General features: G+C 41.1%; 2 protein-coding genes across 9 annotated transcripts; one reads left to right on the forward strand and one right to left on the reverse strand.

Annotated features, from left to right (window-relative positions):
* Positions 1–2,276: 2,276 nt before the first annotated feature.
* Positions 2,277–10,982, reverse strand: msantd4 (Myb/SANT-like DNA-binding domain containing 4 with coiled-coils). 7 transcript variants are annotated; one of them, XR_014888367.1, is made up of 6 exons: positions 9,658–9,723; positions 7,552–8,292; positions 6,741–6,836; positions 6,373–6,654; positions 3,168–4,437; positions 2,277–3,065 (listed from the first exon to the last, which is right to left on the reverse strand). XR_014888367.1 is itself a non-coding variant. In XM_085245697.1 (5 exons), the coding sequence occupies exons 2-5, from the start codon at positions 7,657–7,659 to the stop codon at positions 3,709–3,711; spliced, it is 1,215 nt and encodes a 404-aa protein (XP_085101823.1). In that variant the 5' UTR covers positions 7,660–8,292; positions 10,699–10,982; the 3' UTR covers positions 2,277–3,708. The 7 variants fall into 7 exon arrangements, 3 of the variants coding, with proteins under 3 accessions (XP_085101823.1, XP_085101822.1, XP_085101824.1); XR_014888366.1 differs by having other exon boundaries at positions 2,277–2,763; positions 2,900–4,437; XR_014888365.1 differs by having other exon boundaries at positions 2,277–2,763; positions 2,885–4,437.
* Positions 10,024–16,285, forward strand: aasdhppt (aminoadipate-semialdehyde dehydrogenase-phosphopantetheinyl transferase). Of its 2 annotated transcripts, XM_085245700.1 has the most exons (7): positions 10,024–10,371; positions 11,263–11,376; positions 11,643–11,763; positions 12,124–12,245; positions 12,960–13,121; positions 14,977–15,045; positions 15,190–16,285. In XM_085245700.1, the coding sequence occupies exons 1-7, from the start codon at positions 10,228–10,230 to the stop codon at positions 15,355–15,357; spliced, it is 900 nt and encodes a 299-aa protein (XP_085101826.1). In that variant the 5' UTR covers positions 10,024–10,227; the 3' UTR covers positions 15,358–16,285. The 2 variants fall into 2 exon arrangements, with proteins under 2 accessions (XP_085101826.1, XP_085101827.1); XM_085245701.1 differs by lacking the exons at positions 14,977–15,045; positions 15,190–16,285 and adding an exon at positions 14,669–14,928.
* Positions 16,286–26,825: the final 10,540 nt, after the last annotated feature.

Below are 26,825 nucleotides of genomic sequence, written 5' to 3' on the forward strand. Positions count from 1 at the left end.
TCTTGACAAGACAAGGGTTTTTATTAAATTATGCATCCACTCCAACAGAAATATCAGAATATGCAGTAAAACAGCACATTAGGTTTAATCAGTACCTCATCAGATCAGTGTTATCATTACTTACATGACTCAACGTGTCTCAGAAACAAAACCAAATTCCTGTTTTTGCACTTTTTTTGGCTTTCAATGCACAGTCACAAAGCATTTATCATTAAAGGAATTTTACAAAACGATGGGTTAGAATGGGACTAGACGGGCAGAATGTTCACTTTCATTACTAATCAGATTGGCTTCGTAATATCTCTTCTCTCTTTTATAGACTGCCAACGAGAGCTCTTACAGCAAGTCTGAGAAGAAAAACCTGAGATTACCTCTAAAGTCCATCCACTGTTTTTCAAATCTTGAAACAGCTGATTTTAAGGTATTAGACCCCTGAAATCCTTGGACACAGATCTTTGAGCTGTAGTGAGCTCTGTGACCTCTGGGCAGGCAGCTTTTAGTTTTTATCCTCGCCACCTGTGAAACAGTCTGCCACAGGACCTGCGGGCATCTCAGTCTGTGCACAGTGTTTTACCTTCACAACGCTAACAGCGCTCTCTCACTTTTATTTCTTTTCTTTTTTTCAGAAAGGTTATAAATGTGTAATATCTGTTAACCTGATATAATGGGCTGCATCACTGAATAAGGTCAAGTAAAGTTAACACGATATCAGGAAGGAAATATTGTATTGTTTTTTTTCCTCTAATAAGCTCACACAGTCTAGACAGCAGTCAGCTGACTCAATATATGACTTCAGTGCTGAGGGACTCTTTGAATCAACACAGTGGATTTTCAGATCACGTCTAAAGATAAAGCAGAGCCTTTTGAATGAGGCTTTCCTCTCTCAAGTAGAGACGAGTATAAACCATGGGACCGAGAAGTAAACTAGCCTTTTGTGATTTGATCTGTCGGCCTCGACCACCTCGCTTTGAATGTGTGTCTTTGTTTGTGTAAGCCCTCGGGTGATAATGAAGGTCTTTCTTATGAACTTAAATGTTTCACTTTCAAGTGTCACCAGGTTACATCAGATTTAGTAAAGTCCTCAAAAGTTGCAGTTTTTGAGAGGCGCATCAGGGACATTTCAGCAATTGTCCCTTCTTCTTAAAGAGCATCAGTGCAGAAGAGTAAAAACTTTTGCATTTTTTCTTATTATTCTCTTTTGTCGTTATGCATAAAGACATGAAAGGGCCCTCACAGCTTAATCATCAGAAGCAGCACTTTAGGATCTGGATGTATAACAGATTTTGTTTCATTCTGAGCACCACAATTTTTGAAATTTCTCTTTATCAACAAGTATTTTAGCAAAAAGGCACAATTTCAGGAAAATATTTTAAAAAGACGCACTTGTAATGCATTCTCCACAAAGTCCAATACCCAGATTTTGTTATTTTAATTGACCCAGACCTACACCCCGATATTTAACCTTTTCTTTGCCTGTGTTCAAAGAAAGTTTCATGAATTTGGGCTCCGTAGACTTTAGTTTTATATAATAACATATTCATACTATGATTGAATGTCAAATATAAATCAACATAAGAAAAAAATATCTAACATTAGGAAAAAGTAACAATATTTATGATGACTATTATTATAATTTTCAATATAAAAGCTTGTGTTTGGTGTCATTGATGTTACAGATGACACAGCTTTTAGTACAGTATGGATTACAGTCTTCAAAGCCAGTAATACTTTACAGCATGTTTACAGCAAAACTTTCATTACTTCACTTACAGTATTTTTTTTAGCATGCACATCAAACTTGCTGATCAGAAATTCCTTTAAAAATCTTGCAAAGTCCTTCCTGACATGAGTAGGAGGAATACAGATGTGTGGTGTATAAAATCAGCAATAGCTGAATTCCATTTAGGTTTCTCAGTATCAGGGTTGTGGTGTGACTCGTGTTGGATCAGTGGTAGTGATATTAGTATCTAAAAGCCTGTGAAAAGGTGAGATATCAACTTAAAATATTATTGTCAATCGTGTTTGTCTTCTGTGAACTAAATTTTTTCTGTACAACAAAAGTTGTGTGCTTTTTGTTACAGTTACACTAGAGAAAACGGTGGTTGGAGATCGCAGAACGCCGCAAATTATTGTGACCGTGTGCAATGACCATGCAATTTTGCTGCCTTTAAAATGACTGACAGGGACCATGTCTGCACGCAGTCAGGTGTCATCTGACTGACATTAGAACAAATTTAGTACGTCAAGACGGCAAAAAGAAAAGCAAAAGGACAGAGTCAGTCTGCTGTCAATTTATAACTGAATTAACAGAATCTGTGATTAACTGTCATAAACAGGTGGAAACTGAATCTGTGAGCCTCTACATACACAAAATTTCACATTAAACAGAAATTCACAATCACTACTTACATTCACAGTCCAAATATAATATAAAAATTCCTCCACAATTGTTGGTTTAGTTGCTGTAACATGGTGATTTAACTTCAATATGACAGAAGTAACTGGGGATCAGTCCTCTTGGCTGAGGCTACCCAATGTGCACTACACCCAACCAGGCAAGGTGTTGGCATCCTGCCGTGAGGATACCTCGGCGTAGACCCAAGACACACTGGAGAGATTATATCGCTCAGCTCGCCTGGGAACATCTCGGTGTGGTAGGCCTGGGCTTCTCTTCTTAGGCTGCTGTCCCTGCAACCCAGCCTCAAATAAGTAGAAGAAGATGGATGGATGGATCAATGGATCGATGACACAAGTGCTCCCTAACTGAAATAAACAGGAGAAAACAGTGCAAGGAAAACAATAAGGCAGCTCACCCCTTCTGTTCCAGTGCTATTTACAATGTGCTATTTACAATGAAAACTAATGTACACACTATATACAGAACTGAGAAAAGTCGCACAAAGTCACAGGCAAAAATGTCTCAGGTTTTGGAGGCCAGGGTCAGGTCTGCTGCTGCTGTCAGTGGCTGCCCAGGGACAACTGCTGGTGGAGGGATTTTGAATGCGACCACATGATCGCGGACCAATCGGCAGCCGTCAGCTCATCCACTCAGGGACCTGCAAAGACTTAAAGGCACAGACAAAGGAAAAAACCACCAAAACAGATTATCAGCAATCACCTTGCAACCAAAAGTGGCCAACCAGAGGTAGGTGGAGTTGCACACTTACCTTCTATGTGACTAGTTCGTCGCAGCTATTTGCAGTTGTTTACCAAATGCAAAATATTCAATGTAATCATAACGCAACCACCATTTTTTCCTAGATGCAAGGAGGTTACCATCATATGCTTACTGTAGTGTGACTGAACTATTTGTTTTTCAGTAATAGATAGGCAAGGGTTAGGGTTTATAGGAGTTATAGTACAATAGCACTATTTCATATATATACTTAAATATTTCTGCACCAATAAAGATTAATTGCACTAACAGCCCAGTATTTATTTAACATCTTCCACAGCACATTTCTGTGAACTGGAGTGCTGAACATCAGCCAACAGTTGTTGCATTTGGCCGCTGATTGTGCCGAACAAATATTACACCCTAAGGCACTGTTCTCGGGCTTCTTCTTGGCCATTTAGGAAAGATCACTAAAGTGTCTCGCACCAAACGTAGACAGTATGTCTGTGAAAAATCTGCTGCTAGTACCAATAGTGATCTGGAGACATCTAATTTATTCACCCTGCTCATCTACCCTCTTTTTCTCACTCTTATCAGATTTTTACTGACAAATGGTCCTTGTGGAGCTGCATTCTCTCTTTCTCCACTTGCAGGCGCTCTCTCTCAATCTGCAACCTGCCAGCCTCAAACTTGATGAACTGCAGTCTCTCCTTCTCCAGCTGCAGTCTCTCCTTCTCCAGATTTAACTTCGCTGCCTCCAAGTCCGCCGCCGACACTCCCTTCTCCCTCTGTCCATCATGAGTTGAGGATAAGGACGAACGAGAGGAAAGGACTGGGCCTTGTTGCGGCGGCAGGTTAAAAGAAGAGTTGACGTACTCTGATTGGCCAACACGCATGAGTCTCAGCCTCTCTCTCTCCACATGTAACCTCTCCTTCTCTATTTGCAGCCGCTCTCTCTCCACCTCTGTCTGACGAAGTCGCTCTTTCTCCACCAATAGCCGCTCTTTCTCCACCACCAGGCGTTCAGTCTCCACAGCCAGCCTTTGTTTCTCTAGCTCCAGACGATGTTTCTCAACAGCAACCAGACACCCTGCTCCTATGTTCTCGTCACTGCTGAGTTCACCCAGCATTCCCATCAGGCCACCAGGCAGCAGTAGATTTCTGCTGGTGGTGGAAGTCGGATCCTTGGAGGGGCTGGGCATGCCCAAGTCATTGTGGGAATAAACATCAGTATCATGCCCCTCTACACGTGCCTCGATGTCACAAAGGAGAGAGGGAATATCATCATCATCCATTTCTCCATCTCCCACATCCCCATCCAGCTAGAGGGAAGGAGAAAGAGAGAGAGAGTCATCATTTAACAGGTTTTCACACATATGTGGATAACCAGTGGGGAGATCAGCAGCAAGGCTTTCAGCGCAGAACGCTGCAGACATCAGTGGTCGCAGACATGAAATTGATTAAGTCAGACAGCATGAAAATGAGGAGCTGGGGTGCAAAGTGGCCTGCAGATGTGCATCAACTGTAGCAACACCTTAACTATTGGATGTGTTTGGTATCAGCAGGACGAGGAGCTCCTCTGGGTCGGCATAACTAAAGCGAACGCCACACTTATTTCTAATTCTCACAGGAGACTCTGAAGCAAGCCTTCACAAATAAACCCAAAGAAAGATGCGCTCAAGAAGCACTGAGGTAAATGGGGGATCCTAATTTCTCCTGAGTTATTTTCTTGTTTTTATATAAATGATACAGCATTAAATACAGTCATGAGCTATTCTGAGTCATCAATCTGGATTTCTGGCTGAGAGTTTATCCCCAAATTATTTTTAAACTAAATCTCTGCGACTACATTTGATGGTTTCATGTGCTGAGCTGATTATTTCACGGTCTGCACACAAACCATCATCACTTCTTTTATTACTGCAGATTCTCTGGCTGATAATATGTACCGCTATACTAGATATCGTGCAGTTTTATATTATAAGGCAGTATTAAATCAACCAAAGACACAAAATACTGGAGAATTTTTGAGATGTATAAATATCTATATTGGCAAAAAAAAATTTTCACTCGCCCATCCACATCATTGAATTCAGGAGTTCTGATCACTTCCATGGCCACAGGTATATAAATTAAGCACCTAGGCATGCAGACTGACTCTACAAACATGGCTCGCTCTCAGGAGCTCTTTGAATTCCAAGTCGAGTGGTGAAATTTCCTCATTAGTAAATATTCCACAGTCAGCTTTTAGTGGCATTATTACAAAGTGGAAGCAACTGGGAACGATGGTAACTCATTTTACGTAGGCTACGTAAAATCACAGAGGAGAGTCAGTGGATGCTGAGGCGCATAGTACGCAGAGGTCGCCAACTTCCTGCAGAGTAAATCGCTACAGATCTCCAAACTTCATGTGGCCTTCAGATTAGCTCAAGAATAGTGTGTAGAGAGCTTCATGGAATGGGTTTCCATGTCCGAGCAACTCACATCACCAAGTGCAAAGCAAAGCGTCGGCTGCAGTGGTGTAAAGCACACCAGCACTGGTCTCTAGATCAGCAGAGACATGTTCTTTTCCAGGAGTTGGGCTCGGCCCCTTAAAATAGTGAAAAGAACAAGACATTTTGGACAATTTCATGCTCCAAACTTTGTAGGAGCAGTTTGGGGATGGCCGCTTCCAAGGCTGGATGGGCATCATATTAAACCCTATGGATTAAGAATGGGATTTTTCTCAAGTTTATATCTTTTTGAAGGCAGATGAATGAACACTATATAGCGTATACTGCATATACTAACTCTTTAGCTGCTGTAACAGGAAGCGTTGTCTCATAAGATAAGAGTGACCAGTGAGATTTGATCTAAAAGCAGATCTTAATGTAATCACAGAAAAGTAATATTTAAATGTCAGTCTTCAATTATATCCTAATTAATTAACACGTGCTTAATTTAATTTAGTCTCTACCTTGTGAACCTGCAGGAGTACAATCAACAGACTGGACTGACTAGAGACACTTGAGCTGCATAATGTGTATTAAGTAATGGCTGGTAAGGACATTAATTTGACTAATTACACATTAGCAACACTTGAATTTCAACATAGGCTGTTTGTCTTCTCATAATATTAGCAGCTCTGTATTAAAGAGCATATTTTTACAAAATAATCAGTGTGCATATACATGAAATGATGATTTAACAGACTCTAAGCTTTGATGGCTGCTCTACAGAGAGAAACACACACACACTGTTACTCTGTATTCACTGACATCGTCCTCCATCTTTACTCCCGGCAGTGCCCCCACGGCCTGCCCGCTCGACCCGCTGAGAGCCACCATCTCCGGCCAGTCACAGTGCCAGTCCTTTGGGAAGCCCGAGAGGTCAAGCAGCTGGTCACAACCAGGTCCCAAAGAAGGCGCCTCGTGCTCTGGAGAGGAATTTCCATACTCAGTCTTAATGGCCAAAGAGGGGGGCGAGGAAGAGAGAGAGAGTTCAGTCTGCAACTGTTTTTTCTTCGTAAGCGCACGCCAGTCGAGGTAACGACGCTTCACCTGCACATCAGAAAGGGAAGGCTGCTTTAAAAATCACAACTGGGTCCACAGAAGCAACGATACGATCTGAATGGAGACAAACACACCTCGGCAGCAGTGCGTAGCTCCCCCTCTCCCAGGGCATTCACACCTTGTGCCACTTCCTCCCATGCTTGCCTCTTCAGCTCATTAATGGCTGTGTTCTATTAAAGAAGAAAGACCAGCAGTTAAACTGTTTCATTCAAAGAGGCAAATAATATGACACTAGTTTACTGAATGGAAAAGAAAGTGACTGCACAAATTAAATTCTCCTGTGCCATTGAAACTAATTACCCTCTCTTCATTGGGAAGAAGAAAGCGAACACTGGGGCAGAGTGTACAGGTGACATAGTCAGCATGAAGTTATTAAAACATTTTTTCAACTCTGCCCTCTTAACCTCTTCTACTGATTTCATTAGGGAGATTAAAATATGACTGTTATGTATAAGCAGAAATGTGTCCAGGGTGCAACACACAGGACATCCTGCAGCTGAAAAACAGACATGTCAGTGCTCTCTAGTGGCAGCAACGGTAATGTAACCAGTTCAAACCTTGGAGTCATCGTTTTGTTCATTATTTACAGCCTCTAGATGTTTTAATTTAGACCAATATAAATTGGAGCTGACTAAACACAGGCGGGCGAGATGGCAGAATTATCTGAATGGTTTGTGCTGCTGTTTTTGTCATTTTCCGCACCTTGGTTCAGACTTCCGAGGAAAGAGAGCTGTGTATGCATTTTTCTGTGGATAAAATCAAGAAGAAAAGAAAAGAAAAGAAAAGAAAAGAAAAGAAAAGAAAAGAAAAGAAAAGAAAAGAAAAGAAAAGAAAAGAAAAGAAAAGAAAAGAAAAGAAAAGAAAAGAAAAGAAAAGAATCTCCACCTGTTGTCTGGAGAACAATACGTCTCTCCTCTTGTGGATCTCCCTGATGAGAGTTTGTGTTTCCCTCACGCTGTAGTTGCTCTTCCTCTTCCTCTTCAGGTGCTTCATTTGCAAGAAATCCAGTGTGGCAGCAAGGAGTGGGACAGAAGCCCCCAGAAATGTAGAGAGCAAGAAAAACAAGTCAAGAGAGACAACTGGAAAAACAGGAGTGAAGTTATGAGAAAGAGAGGCACAGATATGGAAGAAGGTATCAGAGGGAAAGGACTGAAACAGAGGTGTAAAGAGACAGGTCGCAGTTCAGTGTAAAAGGGAAACTCAGTCCTCAAATAGAGAGAAGTGTGGAAGTTTGCTGTAGCTTAGCTGTCCTTCAGCAGCGCAACAGTTTACACCGGGGAGGAATTCCTCCGTGGCTCCGTTTGTAGCAGCTTCTTTAAAGTTTTCCACCTGGGAGTATCTAAGTAAGGACATTTAAGGCTTGGGGGTTAAAGAAATGCTAGCTGGAAAGAAATGCGTTGATCTGGTAGACTGGAGGTATAAGTCATCAAATCCTTCCCTGCTTTGCTCAAGTTTGACTGGAGGGTTCACTTTTTCTTTTAATAAGACACAAGCTATTATTAATATTATAAGAAGGCTTCAGGTTGCAGTCCAACTTCTCCTGGAATGGGCTGCTGCCAGGTAATCTCACGTGTAGAGAAGCATCACAGGGTGAAAGTGTTCTTTAGCCCTTCTTCTTGTTTAGCCCTGTGTAAAAGACGAAAAAGAAAGCAGATAACACGATTTAGTTTATACAGCCACCTACAGTTGCATTAGTGGAATCTGAGCAGAGAGTACAGCCATGTACACTTCACACACATCATCAGTAAACACTAGTCACCTGGTTGCACTGGCAGCCATACATGCCCATGTACACTTCGGATCTCTACCTTCTATTCGGGTATTTTCAGGTCAAGTCCAATCTGACCTTCCTCTTCTTCGGTGTAACCAGTGGTTTGGACCTTACTGTAGAGACCTCTGTATTTCCATTCATGAAGGTGTCTCTTTATTGTAACTGACAATGATACTTTTGCCTCCTCAGGAATGTTCTTGACTTGTTTGGATTTGTAAAGCAGTTTTTCTTAACTATAAAAGTAATTCTGTCATCATTCACTTCAGTGGTTTTCTATGGTTTTTCAGGCTTTTTGATGTTGCTGGGCTGTTCAGTGTATTTATTCTTTTCTTTTTTTGATGTACCACAGCAGACCCTTAAGTTATGACTCTCTCTCAGCTGGCCATAAAACTTATTGTCAGTCATGTTACAAATTACATTTGAGCCACTAAAATTGAAAGACTGTGTATACCTATAGTTAATGCAGTACTTTTGTTAGATCCCTTGGATTAAGGATGAAAGTCTGTAATTCTATCACATTTTGATTGTTTGATTTAAAATACACCATGATTGCATGGAGAGGCAAAATTACACCGATTGCGTCATCATACAAATACTATGAACTAATCTGTATATTAAGCGGAATGAGTTAGTTTGGGGGGCGTTTTTATAGATAAAAAAACACATGTTGAGTATTTTAATTTACTCTAAGGGTTTTTTTTAATCAGTTGCCCTAATTTTGGATTGGAGCTGGACAATCAGCTACAGGCCACCTTTCAATCTAAAGACAGGCAAATACTGAGATCGCTCGTAACTATGATGAATACTGATGGGTAGGAACACTGCTCATGCCTCACGTGTCTCTGAAGCACATCTAACATCTCTATACTCTGCGAGTCGTCACTATCTGTCTATAATTAGCAGACAATACTGTGTTGTAACAAGAATTTTACTATGATAATGCGTTACCTTATCGCACAAGAACACAAGAAAGACCTAGTTGTATGTAAATAAATAAATAAATATATAAATGGATAAACCTCGAAGGTTAAACATTTTTCCCTCTTTAACCTTCCAAATCGTTGAAATTACGATTTTTTTTTTTGGATGACTACAAGGCATCAGTAACCAGAGAGGCTGAGCACATTTTTGTCAGAACAGTCATAAATTTCATGTTTTTTCTGCATCTCGTCAGCTCCTCCAATAAAACACCACTGGTAATAATAGTAAAAACAACTCACCTTAATCACACAGAAAAACCGCAATCCAAACAGCACCGTTTAAAATGCAATTTTAATGCTGCGTTCATCGCCCCGTCTGAAACGGGAGAGACTAAGGTTTCAAAGCTGTAAAGACGATTAAGGTTCGAGAGATTTAGACTTGACATTTAGACCTAAATAAAACAAAAGCACTTGGTGTTATCTCATTCGGACATCGTCTCTACTTTTGTCATTGTATTGCACGGGGATGGGGGTAATTTATTGAAACTGAATCGTAGTGTTGTCGTATTTCCAATGTTATTGAAACATTTGAAGTTACCGCCAGTGACGCGCCATTTTAATTGCTCCTATTGGTTAATCCTCCACCGCGCCCACTTATGACGACATTGAATCAGGCCGGGCTCTTCCGGGCATGTGCACCGCTGTCAACTCCGAAATGTAAACAGGAAAGTCTGTTGGGCGAAAATCCGCACGTCTCTGAACATTACATTCGAAGACGCCGCGCTGACTTTAGCTCATTAGCAGCTCGTAAGCAGCCCGAAGTTGCGGTGGAGGAGCCCGGATGTCAGAGGTGGAGCAGGGGGCGAGGAGATGGGTTCCGTCCGGTGGGCTTTCCGCTGCGGATCGTGGACGCCGGGCAGGTCAGACTGGCTGTTCGCTGCTCGCTGCATCCAGCGGGAGGAGAAAGATCGGATCGGGCAGTTTGTGTTCGCCAAGGATGCAAAGTCAGCTATGGTGAGTCCAAAACTAAACTTTACCGATTCTTGGTATCGGCCAAGAGCCAAGTAAACAAAGAGCCAGTGTTGCCGATACCTGTAGCGATACTTTAAATCTGTAAAGTTAACTTCTGTTGGGAAGACCAGTGTGTCTTGATTATGACCACAAGATGGCTGTGATTTTTCTTTTTTCCGCATTACCTACTTAACACAATAAAACACATCTCACAGCTTTTCGTGTATTTTGAATAGACCTGGAATGCGCCTTGGGGCAACTGTTGGTGTGATTTGGCACTATTTAAATAAAATTAAATTGAATTGAACTTAGTGCAAAGCAGAGACTTACAGAATGACGCCCAGCAGGTTTACTCCTACAGGTTTCCGGTGGCATGAGGGCCTAACGGTCTTTAGCGGGACCTTCCTCACAGGTTCTTGCCAGAGAACACCAGAACTGGCAGGGCGCCCTGTTCTCTTCACAGATGGTGTTTCAGGCAGCGTATCGCTTGCCATGGCATCTCCAGATATTTTCACATCTTGTCACATGTGCTTAGTGCAAATCTGCTTCTCATCTGTGAAGAGAGACAGTGTCATGAGAGCCTGTCTCAAGCTACCAGCAGTGATAAGGACACTGGTAAAAAACAAAAAAAGCTAAACTGAAGTAAAAGTAGAGAGCAGCAGTCTGTGGCCCCAACCTGAAATGCCATTAATATGTTGCATATTGTATCTCCAGTACACCTGTTGTCACTTTAATTTGCACCAAAGCAATCAAAAGTAGTTTATGTTTATTACCTGGACAGAGTGATGTCCCCAAAGTTTATAAAACTTTGTATTCTGCTGTGATCATCAAGTGCTCCCTTAATTATTCTGAAAAGTTTATACAGCTGTCTTTGCGTCTCTGTTGCCTCAACAGGCTGGACGGTTGTTGCTAAGGAGGCTTGTGTGTGAGAAGATGGGGATCCCATGGTCAGAGATCAGACTGGAGCGATCTCCCAGAGGCAAACCTTACCTGGCAACACCTGGCAAGGTTCACTCCTTTTTTCCATAAAGTTCAAAGTCTGCATATACTGCAGCATTTTACTTCACTGCATTGTCATTTCACTAAACTACAAGTGTTCCAGCACAAGTAACTAAAAATCAGATATAAATCTGATATATCAGAAATATATCAGAAATAGATCTATAATACAGTGCAGGGAGGGTCAGCGTGGCCCAAATACTGGATTTTTGTCAAGCTCAGTATAGACTTCATTTATTTTGATACATTCAAACATATAATCCTTCTCCTTACAGGTCAGTTCAGAGTCAGATCTGGCCTGGAGTTTCAATCTCTCCCACCAAGGGGACTACGCAGTGCTTGCTGCAGAGCAGGGGAGGCAGGTCGGGGTGGATATCATGAAGACCGCCATGCCAGGTAAACACTGTGGTTCCCTGGTTAGGATAAACCTGTGCCAATATATGAAATGACTACATTTTTGGACTCGTTTAGCTATGAAACTCCACCACAAGGGGTCGCTGCTGCACCATATATATACAGTATTGACTAGGCCAAGGCTGTTTGTGTGTGTAAATTTGGATTTCTGTGTGACCACAGAATTCAAATGTGCGAAACACTTCCATCAAACACAGGCTGTGTTTGAATATTACTGTTTTTCTTTTCCATCACCTCCCTCATTCTCCTCCCCTCATTTATAATTTTTCATCCATTCTCTCTTCCCCTCCTGTTTTGGTTTTGTATTTTTTTTTGTCCCCGCACCTCTTTCATTCGCTCCAGGTTGCAGCTCTGTGCTGGAGTTTTTCCGCATTATGACTCGTCAGTTTACAGCACACGAGTGGAGCGCCATCCAATCAGCCGGCTCGGAGCACCAGCAACTCGCCGCGTTCTACCGCCACTGGGTAACCATGGCAACCATACTACCTTGTGCCCTGTGTGTGTAACAGAAGAAAGCACAGGGAGAACGTAACATTGCCGCTGTCCTCTGAGGCGACACACACTTGTATTTTTTTACATACATGTGCAAATTTGTTTCTCAAACGCTGCCCCGCTGCATCGCTGCATGCTGTCATCGGAGACGTGCGCTTTCATTTCATTTTCTTTGGTTTTTGCCTCCTTTCGCTCTCATTTTCTTGCATGCACTCACACTCTCTCGCTCCCTCTCTCTCTAATACACACACACACACACACAGATGGTCAGCAAAAGCAACAGTGGAGCTAAGTAAAGATTTTGTGCGATTGAGAGGGTGGCACAGAGACGTCAAGCACTGATATCACCACCACACTGTTGACTAATGGCAGAGCTCAACGGTTGCCATAGCGATTAGCCTTGTAATAGTGTTATTGTGGCTTATTGGTTGTCGTGCATGGTCGGTTTTGGCTGGATACACACACACACACACACACACTGACACACAATGTCCTTCTTTGGTGTGCACTCTGATAAACATGTGTGCACAAACTCCCATCTGTTGCGGTTTTAAGTGGTGTTTCTTCTTAGCCAAAACACCCTCCACCACATACACACACACCATCCCACACATGAAGACACACGCATACACACAGATCATCATTTTCTGCATGCAGCTGATCGGGTTTCTTCCCTTTCCATCAAGGCCCTGAAGGAGAGCTTCATCAAAGCCATCGGCACCGGTCTGGGCTTCAACCTGCAGAGGGTGGAGTTTCACCTGCCGTCTGAGCCGCTCACACAGGACCGGGTACTGCACCAGACCAAGATGCATCTAGATGAGGAAGAAGAAGAGGACTGGGTGTTCGAAGTGAGTCTGGTGTTGTGAAGAAAAAGAAAAGTCCAGAGATGTTGTTAAAATCTAGAGGTTTGTGTATTAGAGGTCACAGCTCAACAATTCAGTCTATTTTTGTCTCTCATCAGCTTCCAAGTAGTCTGTGGTTTTATTCTCAGGTTTAAAATGTTGCTATGCCATTTGATAATTGCTCCATTTTTCCGGATTTTCCACTTGTGTCACGAATGCATCAGTGCTGTGCTAGTTCACACTTCACAAATGTTTGCTCAGTTCACACACACACAGATAAAAATAAGCTATTCTGTGTTTGTTTCTTACATTTTTTGGAAATGAGCTGCTCTGAGCTATTCTTTATCAGTAGACTCTCCTCCTCTCAGCCACGCAGCCCTCAGCAATCGCTGCTTCCCACACAGAGTGAAATACTGTATGCAGCTATAGAACTGATGACCGATTAGTTTCAAGTGCAAAGATGATAACATGAGTGTGTGTGTGTATTTTTTGTTTTTTTATATTAAGTAATGTGTCACAAATCAGGTCAGCTCAAAACAAGACGAGCTCCACGCGAGCTTCCATGCATTGCATATAATTTGGGATCGCATTAAACAAGCTGGAAGCAGCTTTTAGGAAAGTTTAACACATTGGTTCAAAGGACTTGGGTGCTATGCAGAGGGGACCTTGATGCACATTTCCACAGTGAATATGCCCTTGAGAGCATCTTCAGAGAGAATCATAGGTGGCCTCGTACAGAAATACAAGTGGTTGTGATTGGGGGGGGGGCTCTCGAGTGTTTCTTCATCCTGCCTAACATGATAACTGAAGATTAGAGGAGTGCACCTCACAGAGCAAAGAACTCCTCTTTCTGCCATTGCTCTGCTCCCCCTATTAACCTGTACATTTCTTTGCCGTAGAGCAGACACTAAGTTACAAATATTTAAAGCAAGAACATATTGGTACACAACACACCACAATGATCTAGGTCATCTCTTTCAAGCCCTTAAAAAACATGACATCTTTTAAAATTAGGAACATCCTGTCACAGAGCATAGCTGATGACCTGGTGCATGGGTTTTTACCAGGCTCACTCAAAACGTCTCTGATCCAGCATGTTCCATTAAAAGCACTAAGAGAAACTATAAAGAGATCATATTTTCCAGATTTAAGGAATTTAAAATCCTGCTCGCATACAAAACCTTTAACGACCAAACTCCGTCATATCTTAAAGATCTAATAGTACCCAGTAGAGCACTTTGCTCTCTACTTCTGGCTCTTCCAAAAATACCACGGGAGGCCTTTAGCTGTCAGGCTCCATTCCTACACAACCAGGTCGTGATGCAGACTCTCTTCTTTAATGTTAACCTTAAATACTTTATTCTTTGATAAGCTTATCATTAGGCCTGGATCAGGTGACCCTATATCATCTGTAAACCAGCTACACTGTGACGTAATGGTCACTTCACATCTTCCTTTCTCTCTCAGTGCATTTACAGTTTGTGTCGTCTCCCCTGCAGTTTGTGCACACACATACTTTTCTTCTGTGTCTCCTTTCCTCTCTGACTTTTCAGAAACTCTTTGAAACTGCAGCGATGAGCTATCACTGGCCACATCGCCAACCTGCTGAGTGTTTACTGCTGCATTTTGTTTTTTGTTGGTTCTCCATCCTCTTCTTTGCACTTACCCCAAGCATCGATGCCGATGGCCTGTTGGAGGTTTCTGCCTGTTAAAATTTAGTTTTCCTCACCACTCAAATAAATTATTGATTTTCTCTCTATTGGCATTACTGTGTGCCCTTTTTTGTGCCAAACACCCTAAAATGATTGGTTCCAAAGTCTATCCAGACTGCATATTTTTGGATTTGTGTGTCATTCTGCAGGAGAGTTTACTGGATGCTGATCATCATGTTGCTGTAGCACTCGGACCAGCAGACAACACATGCCCTGCAGTAAGGAGGCATAACTTTTCCATTAAAAAAATGTGAACTTGGAATGAATAGATTAAAAAAAGAAAGAAAACTTAGCTACAATAGTAAGAGTAGCTATCATACTGTAGGATAAACAATATTAACTTTCTTCCTGGTTCCTCACAGCCTCGTCCGCCTTCTCTTCTTCCGCCCACCACATTTACCGTGCTGTCGTTCAGAGAGCTCATCGACTCAGCCTCACCTCTAACAGACGAAGACCCCACCTACTGGGATAGCTTCAAGATGAAGGCTGAAGCTCCGCAGAGACAGAAGGATACACACACGTCCACATAGCCGCCCGTCTGAAGCCGACACTCAGCTGCCATACAAACGCACACCTTTCAGAAGTGCCAAAGAAGAAAAACACTGACACTGAAGTTGCTTTGGTATTCAACCCGAATCCAGTCACGTCCTGTCAAGTTTATTTGCCAAGCCAGAATTTACAGGCTTGTCTCAAAGGACCTAAGAACTTAGACAGTATCTGACACCATCTATCTTTAGATTCTCAGTTCTGATAAGTATAAAAAAAGACGGGATTCAACAAAAATCACCAAACCAATACACAGACACACAATATATCCAACATGTCATTTTGTTTTCTTTCTACGCACTGAATCAGATTTAAGTCTCATGAAACTAGAAACTGATTGGCAACCACCAGGCAACATCTGGTCACATGACTGGTTGGTGAGAGGTTTCTGTCAGTTGTTGTGAAATTGTGAATAAATCCTAATTCTTACCTCAGCCTCCAGAAACACGCTGAGGAGGTTTGGAGTGGTTTTTAGCTTGGATATATTTTTCCATGTAATATCAAACATATGTAGGACTGCTTTAATATGTTTGCACGATATCTCTAGAATTAGAAACATCCTGTCTCAGAGTGATGCTGAAAAACTACTTCCTGCCTTTTTACTTCTAGGCTAGATTGTTGCCATTCATAATCCCTGAAAAGCCTTGAGTTGATCTAAAATGTTGCAGCGCGAGTACTGACAGGGAACCAGAAAGAGAGCATATTTCTCCCATTTTAGCGTCACTTCACTGACTCCCTGTTAAATCCAGAAGCAAAATGTTTCCATCCAACTGTTGGCTAAAAAATAAGAATAGATATGTTTAACAAGGGAATTGGTGATGATCAAAATAAAAAAACAACTTTTTTTTGTCATTTTCAAACGTTTAAAATGTGTAAAATGCAAATAAAATAAACTTTAATAATTTTGCAGATCAGCTGCTTTTCTTAATCTCTATTTTTTGCCATATTCTCTGGTGTTAAGAGGAGAAAGCCAGCATCCAAGGTCATATGGAGGTGTATTTGTGCACATGACATGCTCTTGCACATTTGTGAGGGCACCAGTAATGCTTTACAATATATAAAGTTGTTTTTAATAACATATCCACCACCCACCAATGTTCTTTGGACAAACTAGGTTTTCTTTCCTATTTCAGTAAGAAAACCTAAACCTCAGTATGCATGCTAAGCATTACTTATGACATACACTGACAGCTATAGTCCTCCTGCAGGGGTCTGGGTTCAGTTCTCTCCCAGATCATTTCCTGTCATTCACCCTCACTCTTTCTACACTTTGTTGTTATTCTCTACACATCAGAATAATAATTATAATAAAAAAAATGTCCATCCCAATTGTTCTGAAAAATAACTTTTCTCAATGTCAACAATTAAAACTTTGCATATTAACGAGTTTCAGCATTGCTACCCAATGCTACAAGTACAATTTTATGTATGTGAGTATCACAGTTGAGCACGCTCAAGCCTCATTTTGTTTACTGCTGTCTTTCTTTCCTCCCTTGTGTATCTAAATGTAAATGTCTCTCAACCTTGCTTCTCTTTCTTAACTTCACTCTTATCTTGCATGAATGTTTTCCTCCTTTCTTCCTCCACATTGTCACTGCCATCATATCTCATCTTTCTCTTTTTCCCTCTCTTCTCAACTCTGCCTGGCAGCATCTGTTTTTGTTGAACATATTCAGCTGACCGTCCCCTTCCTTCAATCTTATTCTCCTGCTCTCGAGGCTAACTCATAGATTGCTCGTGTCAGTCTGCCGCATTAACCTTTTCTTTTCCTGCATCGCATATTATTTCTTACCTGTGATCGTAAGTCTTTTCGCCTGCACACGTTGGCTATCATCAGTGCCAAGAGGTCTGTTAGCAATCTCAATGAACGTCCTACACTTAGCTTTTGCTTTAACCTTTGAATTGAACAGATACACAAACACATCAAGCAAACCAGCCACAAAGAGTTCTTTCAGTGTCACATCTGCCTTCAAATTGTAATCAAAGGCAAACATTGGTTGTCTGAGACCCACACAATGGCACGGACTGGTTGTTTAACCCAACCTGCAGAATCTGCTGCTCATCTTCATCGCTCTCTTTTTTCTAGCTATCCTTAGCCTTCCGAGAGAACAGACAGGACTTGTGGGTATTGATCTAATGGCAACCTACTCTCCAGGTGGCTTTATGGAGTCCTTTTGTTTACACTTGTATATGTGACAGATAACATAGTGTTGAAATGTCAGAGAAAAAGTGCACTGATTCAAGTGTATGTTGCTGAGCCTGTACAGAGTTGTATCTGTATACAACTTGAAATGACATATGCGTGCCGTCGTTGTCTGCAGCTGGAGTGAATTCATTTGCCTCCTCATCGTCTTAAATCTTACGTTAGCTGCAGCGGTGAAGAGGAGAGAGGAGGCAGCGGGGTCAGACTGGAGGCCCACAGGCTTTCCTCAGAGAGAGACCATTTTTAGTTGCTTCAGGTTTACTGATGTGTCAGAGACAAGACCACGGGAATAGATTTTCTCTCTTTTTTTTGTCTTATATGTGGGCTGGAGACAAGACTGCTTTGGGCATGAGACTGAGTTTAGCTTGAAGTGAGAGATGAAATCCACCTGCCTGCTGTTGAGGATAAGAGTCATGTTTCTTCTGATGGAGGAAGAGCAGGAGAACAGTTTCTGCTGCATTTAAACTTTCACTGGTATGTTTTTAAAATTAGACTCGATTTCAAAATAACATTTTTAACCATTGCCTTGCAAACAACGTGTAAAACAAAACATAAAACCCTGTTGTAACTTATGAACCTAACAAGTCCACTGAAGACTTTGCGCTTGAGTGATTAGGAAGCCAATCCCACATAGGAAGGAAAGCTCACGTAATGGGTGCACTTGTTTGCTGAGCTGGTAAGTAATACGTTTTCAGCTGCGCCTGACATTTCATTAATTTTATTTCATCCTTTAATGTGTCCATTACTTTGTTTAATGATTCAATATGATGACATTCTCATCTACTCGAGGTGATTTATGCCAGCTGCCGATGTGACATATGCTTTGCTTTGCATTTACTTCAAAAATGCATCAAGAATTCTGGAAACTACACTTATTTATTTCCCAGCAGAGTGTAGTTGGAAGCATATTAGCTTAGCTTAAACAGAGGCGAGCAGCTAGCCTTTCTCTGTCCAACGTTTTTATAAGTTTATAAAATCTCTGTATCAGCACTTCTGTGTTTTTATGCACAGAAGCTTTTTAGGCACACCTGTTCAACTACTTGTTAAAGCAAATATCTAATCAGCCAATCACAAAGCAGCAACTCAGTGCATCTGGGCACATAGACATAACCAAGGCAACGTGCTGAAGTTCAATCGCAGCATCAGAATAAGGAAGAAAGTTGGTTTAATGGACTCTGAATGTTGTTGGTGCCAGGCGGGCTGCTCAGAGTGTTTCAGAAACTGGTGATCTTCTGGGATTTTCCAGCACAACCATCTCTGGGGTTTACACAGAATGGTCTGAAAAAGAGAGAAATATCCAGTGAGCAGCAGTTCTTCTGATGGAAATGCCTTATTGATACCAGAAGGAGAATGGCCAGACTGCTTCGAGCTGGTAAAAGGCGACAGTAATTCAAATACAACCAAATTCTGCTGTGACATACAGATATCAGGGTCAAATTTTGACATAAACAGCATGAAAGCATGGAGTTTTGCCATTCTGCCTCGTATTAATGGTCAGGCTGGTGCTGGTGGTGTAATTAGGCAGGCGATATTTTCTAGGCACATTTTGGGCCTCTTAGATTTAACCATGCCTTTATTATAATGACTTTCACGTGCAGATGATACATTACAGGGGTGAACAAACTAGAAAATGGTATAAAGATCTTTTCAAAAGATCATCTGGATGATCCACCAACCTGTGAAATAAAACTTGACTTTTTTTGACTGCAAACCAGTTTGTTTGGAAGGGGGGGAAAGGCATTGCACAACAACACAAAAACCTTCAGCCTGACTGTGAACGATGGTGGAGTGCATCATTCTGGAGCTGCTTTGGTACCTCGGGGCTTGGACTTGCAATCATCATCAGGGAACAATGAACTGAAAATTGCATGAAGAAATTTTACAGGGGAATTTCAGGGCAGCAGTCCATGGCTTGAAGTTTAGAAGGGGTGGACTCATGAGCCAAGACAATAAGCCTAAGGATACATGTGTATCCACAACAGAATGACTGAAAGCAAAGAATTTGATATTTTCATATTCATGCTTTTTTGACTTGCCAAGCCACTACTTCAGTGAGAACAGATTGTGAGCTGAAGCCTAAAGTGATTTACTGTAGTGTCATAGACTGACTTTGTTATGTCTGTCTGGTCGGCTGGAAAATATATTCAGAGTGGATTTTTTCTTCTCTTCTCCTGCATTTTCTTTCTTGTGGATACTTAAAACTTTGCTACTTCTGAGGGAGCGTGGTGGTACTTTGATGTAGGAGCTTGGAGTCGGCGAAGATATGGCGTACACGGCCCCGAGTCTTTTTTTTTCTCAATCCAAGCTTTGAGCTTCATGTTTGCTCAGATATGAAGCAGTGTTTCAGCAACGGATAAGAGGACTGACTTCTATGTGCCACTGGAATTCGTTATAATCCTCTATCGCTCAGGCTGGTTCCACTTCAGAGTCATACATTATTCAGTGGCAATGTTTCATTCTGAGTCCACAATCAACCAAAGTTTGGTTTGCAGGAGAAATCATAAACAGTGCAAAAAAAAAGGCCAGTGCATGCCTTTATTTTCTTTTTGTTTGTTTTTTGCTAGATTTGAAACAGTACTGCATTAATATCGCCTAAGATGCATGTATACTGTATGTACAATATGACATTAGAGGCATTGGTGTGTGTTTTCCATTTTCTATCTAATCCTCCTGATGCACCTGACTGAGATTAGTCAGTGAGTTAATGTGATAGCTTTTGTACAGCATGGAATTACACTGACACTCAGTAACCCTCAGTATTAGTGCAAATGCCATGTAATTAGTGCACGTGCTCTTAAATGGGATGACTACAAACCTAAATCCACACTGTTGCCTATTGTGTCACGGACCCAGTTCCAGGGATTCGGGGTCCGTGAGCAGTCTGGACTACTACTGTAGTTATTATCATTATTATTGTGGTTATTGTTATTATGGTTGTGTCTGCTGTCCTGTTTTCCGTGTTGGTGTACTGTCAGGTGTTTATGGGTGTGTGCATGTGTGTGAGGGTGCGGTCGTGGCAGGCACTTCTAGGCCTGGTGGGTGTGGCCCTGCCAGCTGACCGGTCCCACCCAGGAATCCACACACACCTGGCGCCGATCAAGCCTCGTCAGAGGAGCTTCAAAACAGTGTGGCTGAGAGCTCCTCGACGCTGGATCGTTGAGTGACTTCCCGTCAGTCTTAGTTTATCGTGCAAGGTTAGTGCAAGTCTGCCGTTAGGTTTTGTACTCACGACTGCCTTTTGTATGCGTGTTTCTCAGGAGGAATTGTGGCGACCAGGAGGCAGCACACGGACAGTACACAGGGAACGGAGACAGAGCACGGAGCACAGGATAAAGGAGAAGACACGGAACGGGAGTTGGGATCGCACGGGGAATTTATTGTTGTTTGGATTGTCACCACTGTAAATAAACGCACTGCCTTCAGCGCCAAGTCCTGCATTTTGGGTCCTCATTTCTCACATCCCCACGGTCTGCCAGCCAGACCGTGACATATTGTGTCTGATTTCATATGTTTTCATATATTTATTTTCATTTAATACAATGTAAAGGGCCTCATTCTCAGAGTTTTGTCAATTTTGCAAATTCTGCAAAAGGTGACATATCTAGTCTGGCTTTACCTAAACAGCACATCCTTCTAGAGTTTTATTTAGGGGAGACCGGGGATAGTTGTAACGTGGGTCAGTTGTAACACTTCCAATTTCTCCAATCAGGGCTAAGTTTCAAATGATGTGATTAATCCTGTGCATGCCCAACTCAGTTGTGCTATCACATGTGAAAAATCAGCACATTTTGTCAAACACAGACAATTTAACACGAAAAAAAGTAATTTGTATGCCAAAAAGTAAGTTTTTCTACTTTATTTCAATTTCTAATAGCATTATCTGCTTTGCAGTTAAACTCATCAAACTTAAATTATGTTATTTGTATGTCTATGGGGATATATTCTGTGTAGGTCTTTAGTGCTAATGTTTTAGCCGTTGGCTGTAATGTTAGCTAGTTCATGGCTATAGGAGTCTGGGTCAGTTGTAACAGCAACAGTCTGGGTTAGTTGTAACAATAATGCAGATGTTACAACTTACCACACTATTACTTTAACTTATATTAAACAAGTTGGGGCAACGACATCAGCAGAGAGAGGTTCACTGGTCGCATTTGTATATGCGGTTAATGCCATTGGCAACACAATTCCTCCACTGTTTGTGTTCCCACACATACACATTCTCACACTGTGTCAGAGATGGACCAGTAGGAAGTATTGGTAGTGGAAATAAATCAGGATGGGTGCAAGAAACAGATTTCCTCATCTTTCTGAAGCACTTTGCAAACCACACCAAGGTAAGCCATGATAAAAAGTAATGGAATTGCGATGCTGGTGAACAACTACATTTTTTCAGCTTCATTGTTATGTTCAAAATTGGTGCAAGAGTTGTAGGTTATAATGCCCACTGAGTCAATGAGGCCAAACTCAAGGAAGACCAGCCAAAATTAATGAAATATTCAGTTGCAGAAAATTCCATAATTTGTCTTTTTTGGGGGGTTGGAATATGTTCAAAAGTTAGATTTCTGCATTCTGTCACACACACACATAACTACATAAATGGCTCTAAGTGCATTCATGTGTTGAATAAACAAAGATTACATGTTAATGTTTTGTTAGTACCCTTATTTCATTGTGTTACATTTTACCCCAGGATATGTTACAACTAACCCAGACTATGGGGTTAATTGTAACATTTCACTCTTTGTGTTTGAGACCATACCATGCAATGGGTAATTGTGCTGCAGAGAAAATAGCTGCACTATTTAATAGCAGAGACATGTAAATACTTTGCATTACATTTTGAATCCACTACCTTAAAAGAGCTCCAATTTACAGATAGAAATGTCAAAAATGTTACAACTATCCCCGGTCTCCCCTACTGGATGTATTTGAAAAGGTGCTTGATTTTATACACTTGTGGCAATGGGACTGAAAACACCTTAATTTAAAGGTTAAGAGTTGAGGTGAGCTCAGCAGATATGAAGAGATATGAACTTTCCATTCACAACTAGTCATTTATTGTTAACATAAATACTCCAATACAGCAAAGGGAAATAATTTGCATTTCAGGACCCTTGACATTTCTAAAATACGGCTAACAGAGGACAAAACAGGAAGTTTAATACCACGCTCAATAAGTTAAATAACATGTGTGCTTCTTACAGGGAGATTCTACTGCAAAGCTAACATGAACCAGCACACCTATCCTAAAATTTCAAGGCTCAATCTGCAAAACGATTAAGGTGATCACTACACATTAGCTAGTCAGACTAGGAACAGACGACAAAAACAAGCACATACACACAGAGCATCTTCTGTAGTATGACATTTGCTCACCCATTTCTTATGTGTGCAGGAAAAAGTGCCCTACAGACACACATCCACAGTCACTGTCCTATTTTCTATAAGTAACTGGGGCACCTACATCTGAGTGTGTGAGGGCCAAATAAGGAAGTTAAGTGGGAGAGGGCAGAAATAGTAGAGTTAAGGACTTTACAAATCGAATGTTGCACACTATGTTGCTAGCTAAAGGTCCAGCTGCTGTATTTCACAGGGAGAGAAAAGAGTGCGAGCTAACTTCACTCAGAGATGGAGAAAGACAGGACAGGTTAGATTAAAAGGTAAAGACTGCTCAGTGACACTCGATAAACTATATAACACTTACATGTGATGTCATAATGTTACTCACTTATTTGATTTGTATATGATGGGTTTTGATAAATTATGTATTTTCGTTTTGTGAAATGTCCTGCAAAACAAAATAAGCTATGCTAACTTTGTTTTTCAAATGTTGCATGAAAATACTGGGTAGGTTTGTCCAGGATGAATTCACAGTAAAGCTCTGTGTTGGACCGGTGCACAGAGGCTGTGGTGTTCATGGTTAGATTTAGGTTACACTAAGTGTCAGTGTAGGGGATGGACATCAGCCAGGATAGCTGTGAAACTGCTGAATTCTCTTTGACTGCAGAGGTCCTATATCACAGATTCAAACTACATACATAAATTACAATTAGAATTTAATTTTTAATAATTTTTGTATTCTCATGTATTCTCAGAGCCTGTAATTTTTCACCTTTACTTGAGCAAAAGAGTTGCTTCGGTACTTCAACATTTACTAGAGTGTTTTTTAACCCAGGTATCTGTACTTCTACTTTTCCAATTTTTCAAATGCCAATAAACAGACTGCATTTGGCAAACAGGATGCTCCTAGCTCAAAATGAGCACCAGTACTGAATATATACTGCATACTGAATATGCAATGATATGGAAATAGTAAAATAATACTATTTTACCTCAGACACACAGCTGGATGCTGCTCCGGGTCGATCAACTCTCTGAAATTGTTTCTCTGCCTCCTGAGAAGCGTTCCCAACTCTGCCAACAAGAGCTCGAACTGCCCGCTGAAACCCTGAAGTATTTATGAAAGCGGTCGTGATACAGCTTCAACTCCTGGATCAACTCTTGGGGTAGTCTGCATGAAAGATGGACATAGCTTTTGAGTCTGCAAGGTTCTTCAAAGCTGCATTCTTTTTAGTGGCCACCAGGCAGTGATACCCGTGGTAGCAAAAAGAGCTCAGGTCCCACAGAAATCTGTGGGCTATTATATATTAAGATTTTAAAAACGCATGACCTCCAATGTTGTATGCCATTTTGCATATGTAATAATCATGGTGACAGAGTAGGATCAAGTGGTCCCAGCCACATAGGCCTACTTTTTACACCATTCTGAAGTGTTTTTCCTCAACATGAATGAGGATTTCAATTTAAGTGTGCAGGAAAAGGTATGTAAGAACATACTTGTTTGAGTAGTAACTTTAATACATTTAATGTAACAGTGAATTTGGTTTAGAAACATATTACATAACTATTAAGTCTCAAATGATAATTTTGTGGTTTAACATCAAATATTATTAGACCTGGCAGAAAATGGCAGATGAAGATAAAACAAAGTCAGCTGACGGGAAAAAAGAGTGCTGCAGAATTTAAGAGAGTTATGTGGACCAAATACAACGACAATTGAAAGTAAACGCATGAAGGGCTGATTAGAAAGTCTCCTACCATCTGTTGCCAGTAACAAAAGCAATCAGCTGGGTTAATAAAATAGACTGATAACTGTGTTTTGGAATGGCTCATTAACACACACACACACATAGACATGTAAATGTCTATGTGTGTGTGTGTGTTAATGAGCTATGATCATGGTCAACTTTTGCGAGTCCTCGGGGAATAGCCTTGGATGCACAAAATCAATTCCCCTTCAGGCACTGACACACATCCGCACGTCAGAGCAACGTCACAGCTGCCACAGTGGATTTAGACCTTAGATTTGATCCGGTGCCCTGCACCTGCCCCCCACAGAATATGTTGTTTCTTCCACAAATTCACTGTAACACTTTGTGTTATAAGGCATTGCACTGTGATTGAAACTGTAGTGAGAGATCAGTCAATATCGACCCTCAAAAAGGATTTCCTCATAACCTTACAGACTTTTTGGTTCATTTGCTTTTACACAAAATACTTAAATCACAAAAACACAACACATAACTTTAATTATTGTTAAAATATGGAATAAATGTCAAAAACCAAAGTCACACTAATTTCACAATAATTTTTGTCAGAGCATGTGCAGTGCTTAAGAAAGTTTGAAAATTCAATAACAACAGTACAATATTTTAGCATTGAAAAATTGATTAAAGAGTTGACATGGAAAACATCATTTTCAGGCTCATGTGACCTATTAGATTTATTATGTGAAACGTGGGGCAGCATAAGGCTTTAAATATACAGCCGGTAAAATAAGTATTAAACATGTCAACAAGTAAATATCTTCTAAAGGTACTATTGACATGAAATTCTCACCAGATGTCGATAACAACCCATCCAGTCCAATCATGCACAGTAATCAAACCATAGATGTCCATAAATTATGTGTAATTATGAGAAAGGACACAAGGAAACAGTATTGAACACGTGAAGAAAGGGAGGTGCAAAAAGGTATAGAACGTTATGACACCAAATGAAATCTATCAGTATTTAGAAAGCAATCCTAACACTGAGAGTTACGAAGCACCTGTGGAGAGCTTCAGAAGACCTCCAACTGGCAGGTACCATTGTTTCAAAGTCACTAAGTGATGCACTAAATCACGTTGTCTGGTCAGATAACCAAACCAAAACTGAACTCCTTGGATGCCATAATAGACACCATGTTCTGAGGTCAAAAGGCACTGCATATCACCCCAAAAACACCATAACAACATCATGATGTGGAGCTTTTTTGGTGAAGAATGAATGGAAAAATCCGCCATCATCTGCCAGGATGATAAAGATGAAATGAGGGTGGATGTTTCAGCAAGACAATGATCCCAAACACACAGCCAAGGAAACACTCAGCTGGTTTCAGAGACTGAAAATAAAGCTTATCTAATCAAATTTCAGGGGAGGAGGGCTGCCACCCCATGCCCCCCTTCTGGACACGTTCCTGGTCTAAAAATTGCAAGGTGTACATAATAAGGTGGCTGATGATTGCACAAGGAGACTGTTTCTATTATCAGTGCTGGATCAGAGTATGGTTATTCTTCAGTGGTTCTTTTGAATACCATAGTTTATTATTGATGCTGGTCAAAAACATATAAAAACACGATATACATTTATATATATATAAAGTAAACCTGCTGTATGTGACATAGTAGCTATAGCTGCTGCCTGGTTTTTTGTTGAAAATATATACACAGTTACAGCTCGAATTTTTCACTTTAAGGGCTCTGAAGTAAAATAGCTTTATTGCACATACAAAGTCTGCATGCACACATGCAAAGTAATCTATCCATAGCCACATACATGCACTGTAAGCATTAATAGGGGCAGATGCATAAAAGAAATAAACCAGCCATGTGGAGACATACATAAACACACACACACACACACACACACCGAGTGATTTGTTTTGACAGCACGAGTGTCCTGTGGGAGCAAACCATCATGCATCACCTCAAAAATAAACCTCACTCCAGGGTAGGAGACAAAGTGCATGGCATCACAGACACACATTTAAATGCACATCCACACCAGCTCAGACTGGTGAAAAAGAACACAGACACACTCAAAATCCACAGGACTGTAAAACGTGTGTGTGTGTGTGTGTCTTTTCCATAGTTTTCACATGTGTTATGAATAAACCTTTTTTCCGGTACCGGTACTAGTTTTATTTTG

Source organism: Mchenga conophoros, linkage group LG14, assembly GCF_057382185.1.
Source record: "Mchenga conophoros isolate Kocher_MC1m ecotype Shallow Benthic linkage group LG14, M_conophoros_male_GT1.1, whole genome shotgun sequence".
Lineage (NCBI taxonomy): Eukaryota > Metazoa > Chordata > Actinopteri > Cichliformes > Cichlidae > Mchenga > Mchenga conophoros.